The 15,630-nt window shown below is 48.0% G+C and overlaps 1 protein-coding gene across 5 annotated transcripts in view; it reads left to right on the forward strand.

The window, feature by feature from the left end:
- Rabex-5 (Rabaptin-5-associated exchange factor for Rab5) overlaps positions 1-15,630 on the forward strand; it is a 42,751-nt gene that overhangs the window by 21,031 nt on the left and 6,090 nt on the right. For all 5 annotated transcript variants that reach the window (XM_050185645.3, XM_050185638.2, XM_050185653.3 and 2 more), the window contains 5 exons: positions 2,107-2,273; positions 4,168-4,286; positions 5,385-5,511; positions 13,152-13,642; positions 15,249-15,485. In XM_050185645.3, coding sequence (XP_050041602.1) covers positions 2,107-2,273; positions 4,168-4,286; positions 5,385-5,511; positions 13,152-13,642; positions 15,249-15,485 — 1,141 coding nt within the window. The remainder of the gene's footprint in view (positions 1-2,106; positions 2,274-4,167; positions 4,287-5,384; positions 5,512-13,151; positions 13,643-15,248; positions 15,486-15,630) is intronic.

Raw genomic sequence — 15,630 nt, forward strand, 5'->3', positions numbered from 1 at the left:
GTACTTTCTGGCTTAGCCTTTATTTTGCCTGCATTCTTGTGTGCATTTGCACAGCAAATGAAATTACGTTCGCTGGACAGCGCTGTGTCTGTCGTCCTTTCCTCTGTAATAACTATTTTTTCGCGTTGCTCGCCTCAAGAATGCAATGCTAACTCGCCCAGCAAACAGTTCTTCTGAGATTACATGTGGCTAACTCGTTTCACCTGTGGCAGCTATTTTCTAAGGGTCAGTTTTATTTTCTGAACATTCTTTTTTACAATTGTTGGTACACAACAGACACCTTTAGCAGAAAATTTAATTCTGCCAGTCAGATTGCATGCTGCAAAAAAAAAAAACATTTCGTAATCCAGCTGCCTGTAAAAGAAAGGCAATGTGTGTACCATGAGAATTCATTTCTTGCTGTAAACTACAGGTAAACAAATGTACTTCTGAAGAAATAAAAGCAGTACTACTATTTTACACTGGAAAAGAGCTATAGTTTAATGATCAGCCGCTCTGTGTACATGGCTACTTTCATTTATTCTGTAACAACCTGTTGTCATCATTTTTGTGCTGTTTCTGTCGCCATACTGATGAATGTCACGCACTCTCTGATTTAAACACAAGGCATTTGTGCCTGGCTGCGTGCCCATTGGCATACGCTCGTGCCACGTAATGTGTAAACACCTCCAGGATGCAAGGCAATGTGCAAGCAATAACTTCAGCTGGCACGCGTGCCAATGACTCTTTTGTTTTTTCTTCAACTTGCTTTGTCAACATTTTTGTGCCACTGCCTCCTCTCATCCATCATATATGTGTGTGTGTTTTGATGAGAATTTATTGGTATAATGCAAACCGTTTGCCTTATGTTTTTGGGAATAGAGAGCCTACACTTCAAGGAAGTCACTTTGTTCACTAGTCGTTCTCCAGAATGTAACTTCGACTTGCCACTGCATTGCCGGTGCTGTTTATTAAGTCTTAGTGTTTCTCTGAGAATTGACTTGCATATTGCAAACCACATGCTTTATGTTTTTTTTTAAATAGGCAGTCCACTTTGTGAAGAAATCACTTTGTTCACTAGTAATTATCTCGCAGTGTAACTTCTGCTTGATAACACATTGGTGAAGTTTTGTTAACTCCTAATTATTTTGAGCACTTGTGTGTGCATGCACTGTAGTATATAATCTGTGCAGTTGCCTTCCAGCATTGTACTGCATGATGCTTAAACAGTTGTGAGAAGTGGCAGCTCTTGAACACGCTTGCACATAGCATGGAAGACTCTGCAACTCGGCAGTCACAGTTGGAGCCTGTATTGTATATGGCAGTACATGTTGCATCTGCTATCAAATCTGCCGAAGCCTGTATAATAAAGGAGTACTAAGGAGGGAGTATAAGGTAAATGTGGTGTTTGTAAATTGCACTTATGAAATACCAGGAGATAAGTCCTAAACTTGGTAAGCCAGAAAAGCCAAATGCAACACTAGCTTGATGTTCCTGCGCTAATTCCTCTGGACGTCGCAGTTTGCTATAACAGCTTTTGCTGGAAACACAGTTGTTTACTTATAAATAAAGAAGGATGAGACTGCGTTCTAAAAGGACAGCACGATTGACTTGGCAAGTTCTGGTAACTTTTTCTATTTGCAGTAATTTGGTTCAAGCATGCGTAAGTGCTTTGAAACCTTGGGGGTTACACTGTCGCCCTGGCACTACCATTTGGACACGAAATTAAAAGAAAAGGCCATGTCCGGCATTCTCTTTACTGGTAACGACCCTTTTCCTGCTAAATAAATGAAAACAGGGTATTGAAAGAATGCTTCACTTTCATAAATTGGCCCAGTACTATGCTGCTTTTTCATGCTGCACTGTAATGAGAATTAATGCGTGCCTGTGTGCACCACCAATTGCCTGCATTCACTTACGTACATACTCAAACTCACTGTCACTGACTTTAGTTCATACTCACATCCACTCAAACACACCAGCATTCGCTCCCGTTCATACTCGTGTCCATTCACTCACGCCTGTGGAATCTATGTGTCGGGAGTGAGTCAGTGCACTCGTGAATGAGTGTGCCAGCCTATGTGTTGAAGATTCAGTAGTAGTGCTTTCGTTCTCTGCCTGCTGCAGGCTGTCCCGCAGTGCCAGCGAGTCTCCAGAAGGCTACCCTAGTGCCTCGCAACCAGGCCTCACCGAACCGTCGCCATTCTCACGGTTTGCCGAGAAAAAGCGACAGCATGCCGAGAAACGGACGAAGACTCTCCGTAGCATCATTCGCAGGTCCAACACGGTCAAAGGTACGCCGAGCCTTTTGATTTTTAGTCCACTTAAGGCATTGGTAGTCATGCCTGGATGTCGGTAGATAAGCATGAATCACCACTTGACACCAACTGCTGGACCTATTATTGCTTCTTGTGTATTCGGAGACTGATTCTAATCTCAACAAATTAACCTTGAGAAAGAGCACTCCACAACCGCCAACTCGCAGCTGGAGTTCTTGCTCAAAAAGAGGGCACACAGATAAAATTCTGCAGCCAATGCATTATTTGTGCAGGTGCCCTTTTCTGTCATGGCATGCCTCTCCGCATTGAATGCCAGACAGCTCACCAGCTCTTTGCCTTGCTGACTCTTGCCTTCCAACATTAATGCTGTTAAAAAAATACTCGTACCTCATTTTTTAAGTTTAGTTTGCTGCACTCATACCATAGTTACAGCAGGCATTCTCTCTCTCCCTCTCTTTGTTTCTTTCCCCCCTTCGATAAGATAGTAGACGGGGACGTCCAAAATGTGGCCACTGAACTCTATTCCTCTTTCATTTCTTACTTGGATTCAGTTTTTATGTTTTCATAAGCCACACAGCTACCTCCATGGCTGGCAACACATGCCTTAATTCCATTGTTGTGGCTGCTGTAATGGGTGATTAAGAGCCCCATAAACAGTTAGCCCATGCAAGGCATTTAACTATAAGTACCCGAAATAAAACATGCACAATGCTGTTAAAGGAATACATAGCAGGCAATCAGCAAATGAAGGGAAGAAACATAGGTACAGCGCTATCTTTCAAGTAATCTTTACTCGAACCATGTGCTCACATGTATGCTTAGGAATCAAAAGTTGGAAGCAGTCACGTACCAAAAGAACATACTGAAAGGCAAGAAGACAAGATAAAATTATATCCACTAACACTTGTAGAGCAAATATTGCTCATGCAGTGACCCATCGAATACTTCTCGGTTTAGACGTTCAAGATTCTTGCCAGCAAGGTGTAATGACGCCATGCTTATGCACGGTTGCACATTTGCTGTAAAGATTTTTTTTTATTTAACCTAGTTAATGAAAGCACTTGGAAGGTAGTATTTTTGTACCACTCATAACAAAGAAAGCAATTTATACACAGAAGACTGCACCTATCAGTGTCATTCACATAAAAATTTATACTGTGTTAGACTCTATCTGAAAAGCAACTTGCGATCACATTGTGCTGTGTAGTCATGTCATATTTTCCTTCAGTAGTTACTCTATCTGCATTTTCTTTTTCTGGCATGGATCCGCTACTGCCGGCCTAGGGGTTCAAATTTACCTTTGCAAATATTTATGTGACTGCTTTTGTGACAATGTAAAAACATTTAAAGGACTACCAACATATATTTTTGGAACTGTAGACATGTGCTCATGTAGACATGTGTGCACCATGTAAACTGAACACTACTGGTGTGTGTAGGGCCAGGTTTATGAACAGGGTGAACAATTATGGTGCACCCCTGACAATATTATTGCGTGATCAATAGTATAATAAGGAAGAGTTCACCTAATGTATTTTGTGGCATTAAAATGTAGCTAGTTTTTATCACACTTTGACAAGCTTACAATATCACAATATCTGCTCCTCACTAGAGGCAAGTTTGTGCTGGTGGTAATGTGACAGGGTTATCCGAGAAGATGTTTGTTCTCAAGCACAACATCTGTGAAAAAGATTTTTGTAAAAAACCCTGCTTCTCACGCATGCACTTACATTGTATCTAAGAAAGAAACTTGAGAGCAAACTAAGGACTGCTCAATGAGTGATGTAATGATGAAAGATATGCATAATGTTAAGAGATGGAAAGATGGCAGTGTTAATTAGAGGAGAAATGCAGGTGGGCGACTTGTGAAGGTAACTAAGTTATTTCACCTGCCTCTGTTTTTTTGCAGAATCTGTGAGCTCCAAGGACCTTCAGTTGAGCAGTTTAGAGAGCAATCCTGCGGCCAAGGAGCTCAAGGACTTCCTTCGTGACCTCAAAGAGTCGGCTGCTTGTGATGTCATCAAGCAAGTGAGTCTCGCTGATTGATCGTGTGATAGAGCAGGCTGTAGCCACTCACTCGCTTTGCACAAGGCCACGTCTGATGTGTAATTAGAAATCCTTGCCTTCCCTTCCCTGTTGATTTGTGCCCACTCTCTCATTCAACATCCACTGTGGTTATTCAGTAGCCATGGCATTCTTCTGCTGAGGTTCTGTACCCGGCAGCGGCAGCCGCATTCCGATGGGAACAGAATGCGAAAATGCTCCAGTACTAATACTATTCAAATGCATCTAAAGAACCTCAGGTGGTCAGAGCTAATCCAAAGCCCTGCAGTGTGGTATTTGTGATAGCCCCAGCATTGCTGTGGGATGTTGAACCCCTTGATTTAATCAATCAAACAGTCAGTCAATCAAATTAATCAATCAATCAATTGTCAAACACTCTTTAAAAGAAACAAGAAGTCTGGCCTGCTTGATACTACTGCAGCATGTTGCATGCTTGGGGTGTAGACATTTCTCGTGACTTCTGGCTACGAATTGCCACTGACACTTCGGACAACTGGTGGTTACCCTATCCGATTAAGAATGGTAGTGTGATGCAGCTACCATACCCATCCTGCTGTGCTATTTCGTCAGAGCACAAATATTGTGTGTACGCAGTCAACCACCTGAGATCTTTCCAGCTTTGCCATGATTGCTTTTGTTGGGACAGGTTGACATGCAGATCACTAACACTAAATTTCAGGTCACAGTAATGTAGGAAAAAGTGGAAAAAAAGATTATGGGGGTTTGCTATAAATAGAACAGCTGCTTTTCATGTTGAAATGGACCAGTATAGCACTTTTGTCGTTGTTTATGTTAACAGTGTGTCATCATTCTGTCTGTCATCATTTTGCGGGTGAAAGTGAGGTCATGGAAGTCAGAAGAGATCAGGCAGTCACTGTTGACACAGTATATTTCTCATGTGCATGCCTGCTTGTGTGGTGATGGCTCACAGCGTGCCTGCCAGGCGCCGTACTTGGATTCTTGAGTGCTTTTGACTTGTAGCTATAAAAGCAGCGTGTTGTGACTTACCCACTCACTCCTGGTGCCGCGTTGTCACCTTGCTTTTCAACGGCTTGTTTCCAGATCAGGGCAGCTGTAGACCGCATCCACAAGATGTCCCGGGACCAGTCAATTGATGAGCTCTCAAACCAGGTGCAGGACTTCTACCAGAAGATGCACGAGCGCTTCGAGATGCATGCTCACTATCAAGGTACGCCTCATAGCCACATCACCGCTCATGTGGTGTTGGCCAGTTACAAATTGCAGGCCTCTTTACAGTTACAGACTAGGAACATGAAAACCTTGCGGAAGCTTATGCATTACTGCTGCTTCTGTCCAAAATAGATGTGCCTGGTGTCCTGATCATATCAATGTGCAATCTAGCACAATACCCTTCTGCTTCTGAAGTTCTTGCTAGTTCTTTTTTTATTATCTCCCAGCAGTGTACTGAATGATGCGTCAACTAAGAAGAAGAAATATGTATGTTCATCACAAGGTTTCTTTGTCTGTGCAGAAGCCATAACAAAATTGGATAGGCAAGCTGTGTTGGAAAGTGTTGTTCCTGGCACTTATGTTGTGGTGCAAGCAACAGTCTAGAAACAGATTGGTATTTGTTGTATACAATGCACTGCAAGTGCATTGTATACATCACCGTGAGGCGCCTTACTGCTGGGTGTCAACAGTGCATTTCCTTTCTTAGTGATAGTATGACACTTAAGATGGCTTAAAAGGAGTGCTGAAATGCTGTTTCCTTGGCCTCTTAGAAACACAGAGCATTTCTGAGCATACCACACATGTTGCAGTGGACATAAGAGATTGTTAAATAATTATGCAGGCATGTTTGGTATCAAATAAATGCTGGTAAAGTCACACCTGCAATTCAATAATTTTGTTGTTTTCTGATCTTAGTATTATTGAGTGCCAGTTTCTTTTTTTTTTTTTACATGTATAAACAAGGCAACTTTGTTTAGCAGTTGTTATTTAACATAGTCCGCACGCGTCATGTTGCATACAGTATGTCTAGTGTTGGAATCTCAGCGCTGACGCCCGTTGTTGCAAATGGGTCGCAAGCCCCAAGGGTAGCGTTGGCCTGGCGGCCTGGGGCACAACTGGAAGCATCCGAAGGTCCCGGCAAAGCATGAGTCGACTGGTAACAGAACAACTTGTTTATTCTAACATCGCAAAAGAGCGGGCGGTCAGGTCGACCGAAGTGGAGAGACGGGAGAGCACGTAACTCAACAGAAGAAATCGGAGCCTCTCTCTTGGCGTCCGGGGGCAGCTGCTCTTATACTCTCGGAGTTGAGGGCAAGAGGAAGGCCTCGTGACGAGACCACGTGACGGCGGGGCACGGACGAGCTGAGAGACACGTTGAGACGAGTGTAGTGACGCATCCGCCAAGCCGGCGCCTGTCGGACCTCCTCGCTTCACACTTGGGGAGCTCCTCTCCCCGGCTGCCGCGCTTTGACAAGCGTGGGCACACACACACACACGCACACACGAAGACACGTGGCACTGAAACACGCCTGGACGAGCTTGGCGGGGAGGCTTTGCGGGAGCTCCGTACGAGCCAAAATGTCCGCCGCTTTGAACGAAGCCCCGGCGTCCGTTGCATCCGCGCCGGCTATACCGCGCGTCGTAGGCGAAACGTAACAGACCGCCCCGCCGGGGGAAGGAGATCCCGATGGTCAGGGGACTGCATCCGCTGTCCGGAGGGATGTCGCTTGATGATGCTCATAACCGAAGTCGGTCGTCCTTCGGCGTTTCTTGAGCGCAGCGCACAGAGAAGGCCTCGTTCTCTCATTCAGGTTCACACAGGACACTGCAAAGTGACTTCGGGAGAGTTGACATTTTTGTTCTCGTTCCCGGCAAGCGTTAGAACTACGCCGAAACTCAACCGCTCAGTCAGCAAGCACGGCACAACCCTCACTAAGCCCTGCCAGGCTCTTTCCCCTTTTATACTACTGCCTAGTTCCTTACAGTAGTTTAGCAGCACTCAGAACGCGTCCACAAATCGGAAAATTGCACTAGAAAGCACATCATCACTTTGAAACACTACACAAAAGCAATATGTTAAAAATCCTGCCTCAGGAAGAAAAACATCAGTAACAAACAATTTTGAGGCTGATTCCCACGTTAGGGGCTTCGACTTAAGCCATCGGCGTTACCGTTGAGACTCCCCTTTTTGTAACGCACCTCAAAGGAATATTGTTGCAAAGCGAGGCTCCAGCGCAGGAGGCGGCCATTTTTGGTAGAGATGGTCTGCAGCCATTGGAGAGGGCAGTGATCCGTCTCAATGATAAACCTCGAGCCGGCTAGGTAGCATGACAATTTCTGAACGGCCCACACGATACACGCACACTCTTTCTCGGTGGCGCTGTACGCCTGCTCACGACTGGTCAGCTTACGACTAGCATACAGGACGGGGTGTTCTACTTCTCCATTTTCCCGTTGGCACAGTACAACGCCCATGCCTCGCTCACTAGCATCGCACTGAACAACGAACCCTTTTGTGTAGTCGGGCGATCGTAGCACAGGCTGGCTTGTTAGGGCGCTCTTTAGGGCGCTAAAAGCTCTTTCCTTTGTCTCGTCCCAGACGACTGTTTGCGGCTCTGTCTTAGAGCATCCGTCAGGGGAGCCGCGATATCAGAGTACCTGGGGATGTACCTCTGATAGTAGCCGGCGACACCTAAGAACGACCGAATATCGGTCTTCGTGCGCGGTTGCGGGAAGTCTCGCACAGCGGCCACCTTTATTTCAGAGGGGCGGCGACGACCCCGACCAATCACGTGACCGAGGTAGACAACCTCGGCCTGTGCTAACTGGCACTTGGGAGCCTTGACTGTCAAGCCCGCATCGCGCAGGCGGGTTAGCACTGCCCGCAAGTGGGCCATATGCTCAGGCCAGGATGCGGAGAATATCGCTACGTCGTCTAGATACGGTAAAGCGAATTCTTGCTGTCCCCGCAACACTTTATCCATGAGGCTTGAGAAAAGCAGTATGGCACGTTCTTCAAACCAAAACTCAAAACTTTAGGACGGAATGTCCCCATTGGTGAAATGAACGCCGCATACCTACTAGCCTCTTCTGTAAGTGGAACCTGCCAATAACCCCTGACAAGATCTAGGGTGGAAATAAACTGAGCGCTACTCACTCTCTCAAGGCGCTCCTCGATGTTAGGGATCGGATAAATTTGATCCTTAGTGATGGAATTAAGCCTGCGGTAGTCGACGCAAGGACGAGGTTCCTTGCCCAGTACCTCAACTAAAATCAAAGGGGAGGTATAATCACTCTCACCCGCCTCAATAACACCGAGCTGTAGCATTTTCTTTACCTCAGCCTCCATAATATCGCTCTGGCGGGGTGACACCCGGTACGCCTTGGATCGTACTGGCTCTGGGGAGGTAAGTTCTATGTCATGAGTAAGGACAGAAGTCCTACCAGGCCTCTCAGAGAACAGACCTTGAAACTCTTGTAAGAGCTGGTGTAGTTCGGTTTTCTGCTCAGGCGACAGCGATGCTTTACTGATTAAGTCACTAATGACTTGATCGGTGTCTTTCCTGTTCGTCACTGAGCCTAGTCCCGGAAGCTCGACCGGAAGCTCTTCGGGAACGTTTACCATCATGCACACCACTGCTTCCCGTTGTTTATAGGGTTTGAGCAGATTACAGTGGTAAACTTGCTGTGCTTTCCGCTTTCCTGGCAGACTCACCACGTAGTTAACGTCCGACAGTTTTTGAACAATCCGTGCTGGGCCCTCCCACTGCACGTCGAGTTTGTTCTTTAGCGACGTGCGCAATATCATGACCTCATCGCCCACCTCAAAACGACGGGCCCTGGCTGTCCGATCATAATAAATCTTGGCCCTCTGCTGGGCCTTTGCCATTGCTTCACCTGACAACTCCTGTGCCCTTCTTAAGCGTTTGAGGAGCCTAAGCACGTACTCCACCACGACTGGGTCGTCGCCCCTGCCTTCCCACGATTCTCGAAGCATGCGAAGCGGAGATCGCAGCGAGCGACCGTACACCAGCTCAGCTGGCGAAAACCCCGTAGCCGCATGCGGCGCGGTCCGTAATGCAAACATCACCCCAGGCAGACACAGCTCCCAGTCTGTTTGATGTTCAAAACACAAAGCTCTCAACACGCGCTTCATGACGGAGTGGAGCTTCTCAACGGAATTCGACTGGGGGTGGTGCACTGAGCTGTGTAACAGTTTTACCCCGCACCTTTCGAGAAAGGCTGTCGTCAAAGCGCTAGTAAACACTGTGCCCTGATCTGATTGGATTTCCGCAGGAAAACCAACTCGCGCAAATATGGACAGTAGTGCATTGACTATCTCAACTGAGCTGAGTTCTTTAAACGGCACTGCTTCAGGGAACTTTGTCGCTGGGCAGATCACAGTCAAAATGTGTCTGTACCCCGTGGCTGTTACCGGCAGAGGTCCCACTGTATCAATAACGAGCCGTCTAAAAGGCTCCGTAATGATAGGTACCAACTTCAACGGCGCCCTCGATTTGTCCCCTGGTTTGCCCACCCGCTGACAGGTGTCACATGTCTTCACAAAGTGGTCTGCGTCCCGAAAACACCCTGGCCAATAGTACTCTTGCAAGAGACGGTCCTTAGTTTTCTTAACTCCTAGGTGTCCGGACCACGAACCCCCATGCGACAAGCGCAACAGATCCTGACGATAGCATTGAGGCACGATCAGCTGATCGAACTCCACTCCCCTGCGGTCTAGATACTTCCGGTACAGGACCCCACCTCTTTCCACAAAGCGAGCATTTTTCTTGGCGATACCTTCCTTGACAATGCAGCGTATGTTTTCTAGGCTGCCATCCTTCTTTTGCTCGGCTATCAAAGCCGCCCGGCTGACTTTTAGCAACCTATTAAGTCCGTCTGACGTAGGCGCGATGAGCAAATCTGCAGATAGCTCTTCTAACTTTCCCGTGTCGGGCATTTCCTCTCCAGTATCTGGTGCCTTTAACGCTACAGGCTCAATTTTATTCAGTTTGGACGTGCTCTGAACATCAGCTTGCTGCGCCTCTGACCCTTTCTCATTGTTGGACAACGTCGGCCCCGCAACTACCGCCTTTGCAGCGAGCTCCCGAACCTTCGATCTGGTTAAGGCCTGAACGCTAGCCTCACCAAACAAAAGCCCTTTCTCGCGCAGGAGGTGATCGGACCTGTTCGAAAATAGGTACGGGTACTGGGGGGGCAGCATAGATGACACTGCGGCCTCCGTCTCAAGCGCTCCGAAAGGTCCCTCAATAAGCACTTTTGCTACGGGCAGACACACGCTATGAGCTTCCACGGCTTGCTTGATCCATGCGCACTCGCCGGTGAACATATCGGGTTCTACGTAAGAGGGGTGAACTACATCCATCGTAGCTGCGGAATCGCGAAGCACTCGGCACTCTTTCCCGTTCACGAGGAGGTCTCGCATGTAAGGCTCGAGAAGCTTCATGTTCTCGTCAGTGCTGCATAATGACAAAAACACGACTTTTGTTTTTGTTTCCGGACACTGCGCCGAAAAGTGACCCGGCTTCTGGCACGTATAACAAACGCGCGCTTGCCTCGTCTCGAACCGCTTTCTGCGTTCGGCTTCGGCTGCCGCCGTCTCCTTAGGTTCGGTCGGACTGCTTTCACTCGCATCCGCACTACGTGTGTTCCCCCTTGCTCTCATGGGTGTGAACTTCGGCCTCTCAAACTTGGAGCCAAATTCACCCTTTTGACCGTCCTTAGCTCCGCGAGCCCGACGCGTCACAAACTCCTCAGCTAGCTCAGCGGCTCGAGCCACCGTACTAACGTCTGGCCTATCCAAGACCCAGTACCGCACGTTCTCAGGTAACCGACTATAAAACTGTTCTAGCCCGAAACACTCCAGAACTTTCTCGTGGTCACCAAACGCTTTCTCTTCTTTGAGCCACTCCTGCATGTTTGACATAAGCCTGTAGGCAAACTCTGTATATGACTCACTTTTGCCTTTCTCATTTTCCCGAAACTTCCGACGGAACGCCTCCGCGGACAGCCTGTACTTTTTTAGCAGACTCGATTTCACTTGGTCGAAATCCTCTGCCTCCTCTCTCTTCAAGCGAGCGACTACGTCGGCCGCCTCGCCGGGTAACAAAGTGAGCAAGCGCTGTGGCCACGTTTCCCGAGAGAACCCCTGCTTCTCGCACGTTCGCTCAAAGTTCACCAGGAACAAACCAATGTCCTCTCCAAGCTTAAACGGCCGCATCAGGTCAGTCATTTTGAACGATACTCGTTCTCCTGCACCGTGTGCCTGACTTCCATTACAAGCGCGTTCCATCTCTACCTCGAGACGCTTCATTTCCAAAGCGTGTTGACGGTCGCGCTCTTCTTTTTCTTTTTTTTCTTTTCGTTTGTGCTCATCTTTCTGCTCTTTAAGTTCGCGCTCCTGTTTCTCTTTTTGCTCTTTAAGTTCGCGCTCCTGTTTCTCTTTTTGCTCTTTTTGAGTCTTCCTCCTCAATGGTCTCAAGGCATTCCGACAGCTCGTCATCCTCAGCTTCTAACTCAAGAATAGCCCTCAGCAGTTCTGGTTTTCTGAGTTTGTCTGAGACATCCAGACCCAACTCTCTTGCAAGCTCCAGCAATTTCGGTTTGCGCAACGACTTCAAATCCATGGCTGCTCTGAATGCTGCTTTCTCTACTGCCTACTATTGTCTTGCCGCAAACTAACCCGGCAGCAACGACAACCACAATTACCAGCTCTGTTTCTGACACTAACAAAAGCCTGGCAAAACTCAGAAGAAGAAAGTCCCGCACTCACCAAACCTCGCAGCCAAGAATTCAGCGCAGTCGTTCCGCTGCAGGCAACCAGTCATCACACAGGGCTCGTTGCACTGCTCCCGGATGGTCGTTGTGCTGCTCAGCATACAGTCAACCGCATATCTTCGCTGCTGGCCTCCGTTGTCGCAATCTCACCGCTGGCAACCAGCTGTTGGAATCTCAGCGCTGACGCCCGTTGTTGCAAATGGGTCGCAAGCCCCAAGGGTAGCGTTGGCCTGGCGGCCTGGGGCACAACTGGAAGCATCCGAAGGTCCCGGCAAAGCATGAGTCGACTGGTAACAGAACAACTTGTTTATTCTAACATCGCAAAAGAGCGGGCGGTCAGGTCGACCGAAGTGGAGAGACGGGAGAGCACGTAAGTCAACAGAAGAAATCGGAGCCTCTCTCTTGGCGTCCGGGGGCAGCTGCTCTTATACTCTCGGAGTTGAGGGCAAGAGGAAGGCCTCGTGACGAGACCACGTGACGGCGGGCCACGGACGAGCTGAGAGACACGTTGAGATGAGTGTAGTGACGCATCCGCCAAGCCGGCGCCTGTCAGACCTCCTCGCTTCACACTTGGGGAGCTCCTCTCCCCGGCTGCCGCGCTTTGACAAGCATGGGCACACACACACGCACGCACACACGAAGACACGTGGCACTGAAACACACCTGGACGAGCTTGGCGGGGAGGCTTTGCGGGAGCTCCGTACGGGCCAAAATGTCCGCCGCTTTGAACGAAGCCCCGGCGTCCGTTGCATCCGCGCCGGCTATACCGCGCGTCGTAGGCGAAACGTAACACTAGCCATTGCGACAAGCAAATGAAGGGGAAAACAGTGAACTCATTTGTATGCATCTTGTCATATACAAATGATCTTCGCCTCACAACTAACTACACTGTTGCAGATGAACAAAATGGTAGCTTAGCATTGGCTATATACTAAAGTAGGATTAAGTTGCTCAAATCAAGGGGATGCTGGGTGCACAAAAAGAACGACGAAAGAGCTAAAAAAAAACACATCCCTGCTCCAAGGTATTTGCTGCTGATCGAGTCAACCTTGCATGTAGGTCTGGAGCCCGACCAGGTGGAGCGCCTCATGGACTTGACGGAGAACTACCTGATGAGTCTGACATACAAGTCCATCTTTGAGTTCATCTCTACAGCCGATGAAGAGAAGGACCTGGCAATCCAGCGCCGCATCCGATCGCTGAGTTGGGTGGCAGGACGGCACCTCGAGCTGGAGCTGGACGACCGGCAGCCGCCTGTGCGTGATGTCGTCGACCGTGCGATCACGCACATGATTGAGCTGGACTCTCGCCACAGCCCCCGTGAGAAGCTGGCCTGTGTAGTGCGCTGCAGTCAGCAGCTGTTTGAGGCGTTGCGCATGGGGCCCCAGGGCCCGCGGCCGGCCTCGGCTGACGAGTTCCTGCCTGCCATGGTGTATGTGGTTCTGCGTGCCAACCCTCCGCTGCTCCACTCCAACATCAAGTACGTGACCCGGTTCAGCGCCCCCAGCCGGCTGCTCAGCGGGGAGGCCGGCTACTATTTCACTAACCTGGTGAGAATCTTTGAAGTGCTCCGTGATGTCTCTACAGTTGTTTGCCTGCACTTATTTGTTCGTGTTGATTACGTTATGTTTGTTTGAACTGGACCACGCACAAGGTGGTAGGAATTGAACTGTATATATACGTTGTTCATTAACCTGGCAGGAATTTTTGCTCGAAATTACTTGAAATGTTTGCTCGAAATTAATTTTAGTGCATTGACTAGCACACGGGCACTTCGGCATCATAATGCCATAGGAATGTGTTTACCAGGCTCGAGGATTTATGTTCCTGTGACATTGATGTCAGTGCTGCAACATCTAAACAAGTCGGCCACTAGTGCAGGCAGTTCGCTTTGTGGCGTCATTGCTGTGAGGTCATGCAGTCCACTGTCCAACTTTATGGGCCAAATTAACGTGCATTTCTACAGAACAACTCAATGGCTCTGTATGCCATCAATTAGGTGACATGCTGGGGCTCGTCATTCTGCCTGCAGTTGCATGGGCCTTTTCATTGACGTCACCAGCAAGCTGTCAAACCAGCTGCACATTTTAACAGTGTCGCTATAATGAAATGGAATAGTTTGCTTGAAGCACAATGCTTGATTCGTGATCTTGAAAATGTATAACATTGCTATCATTTGGAAGGGATTTGCGACACAGTACAGACAGGCAGTTGTGTGTCTTTCTGATGTATGGGATCCATTGCCTGCAGTGATATCAAACCACATTGTGTCAAGTCGACCATCTTGAAGTGTTAATCACTGAACACCAGTAGGTCATTCGGTACATTCATTGCACTTGTAGTGCGTTCTTCGCACCCTCTTAAATAAAAGTTTTTGTTGATGCCAGGAGGGATTTCTATTTAAGAAAAAGCCATACGAGTTTGTCTGAAATAGACGATTTTAAGTTGTAGTCGTCAGTTGTAGACTTCATGGTAGAGTGTGCTGGAAGGTTTTTTATTTTTTTCTTCATGTAGGGATTTACAATTACGGTGATATTTCACAGGCACTTATTGCTAGTTAGTAAATAGTGCAAAGCTGTGAAAATATCCTTATAACATAAGCCAGGCATTTGTGCGCTCTGAAACTTGTTTACTGCACATCAGGTGGTATTTATCAAATAATAAATTTTGGCATTAATAATCTTCATCATACTTTCACTGAGCTTCATGGTATGTAACATAAAACATTGTTGGCTTGGAAGTACTGGACAGCCTCAAAGCTTTCACTTAGCATTGGCCAGCATTCTTAGCATGGCAAGCGAGATTGTTTAAGAAGTCAACTGGCAACTACAATCTATTTATGGATGCATGAATGTTGCTGCAGTCTCCATAGCACAAACATATCATGTCCTATCTCATGCGTGTTCATTTGTTGTCCCATGTGCTCATACATTCCCTCTCCGATGTAATAAGTCATATGCCAACAACCCAACATCAGTACTGCAGCGTTTTGTGCTTTTTGTTGTTACCATCCAGCCCATAGCAAAAGGAGTGCACGTGGAAGGCATCATAATACTTTCACACTGTCATTACACTTACAGCGTAAATGGTCTGCCTGTCTGCATGGTGCTTTCATGACCCTCTCATTTTGCCTGTTCGTCTTTCTGCCACAACCAGTGCTGTGCGGTGTCCTTCATTGAGAACTTGACGGCCGAGTCCCTGAACCTGCCTGCGGAGGAGTTTGAACGCTATGTGACCGGCGAGGCAGTTCCCCCCGGTGGCTACGACCAGGGGGCCAGTGAGGGCTTGCGCCTCATGTACTCCAACCTGGCCCTGCTCTCCGACATGCGGCAGCGGCAAGAACGCCTCGCCGAGGGCACAAAGCTGCTCCGCGGCCGCATCAACGAGTTTCGGGTGAGTACCTTGTCAGTCACTCGGAGGAACCTATGATCACACTGTTGCTCTGGACTTGAAATTTGTTGTTTTTGGCAGTGCTTGATGCTAGCTAGCTGTATTGGCCTTGCATTCGTTGAAACAGCAGCGTTGGAAGGTATAGAGG

This window comes from Dermacentor andersoni, chromosome 3 (genome assembly GCF_023375885.2).
Source record: "Dermacentor andersoni chromosome 3, qqDerAnde1_hic_scaffold, whole genome shotgun sequence".
In the NCBI taxonomy this organism is placed as follows: Eukaryota; Metazoa; Arthropoda; class Arachnida; order Ixodida; family Ixodidae; genus Dermacentor; species Dermacentor andersoni.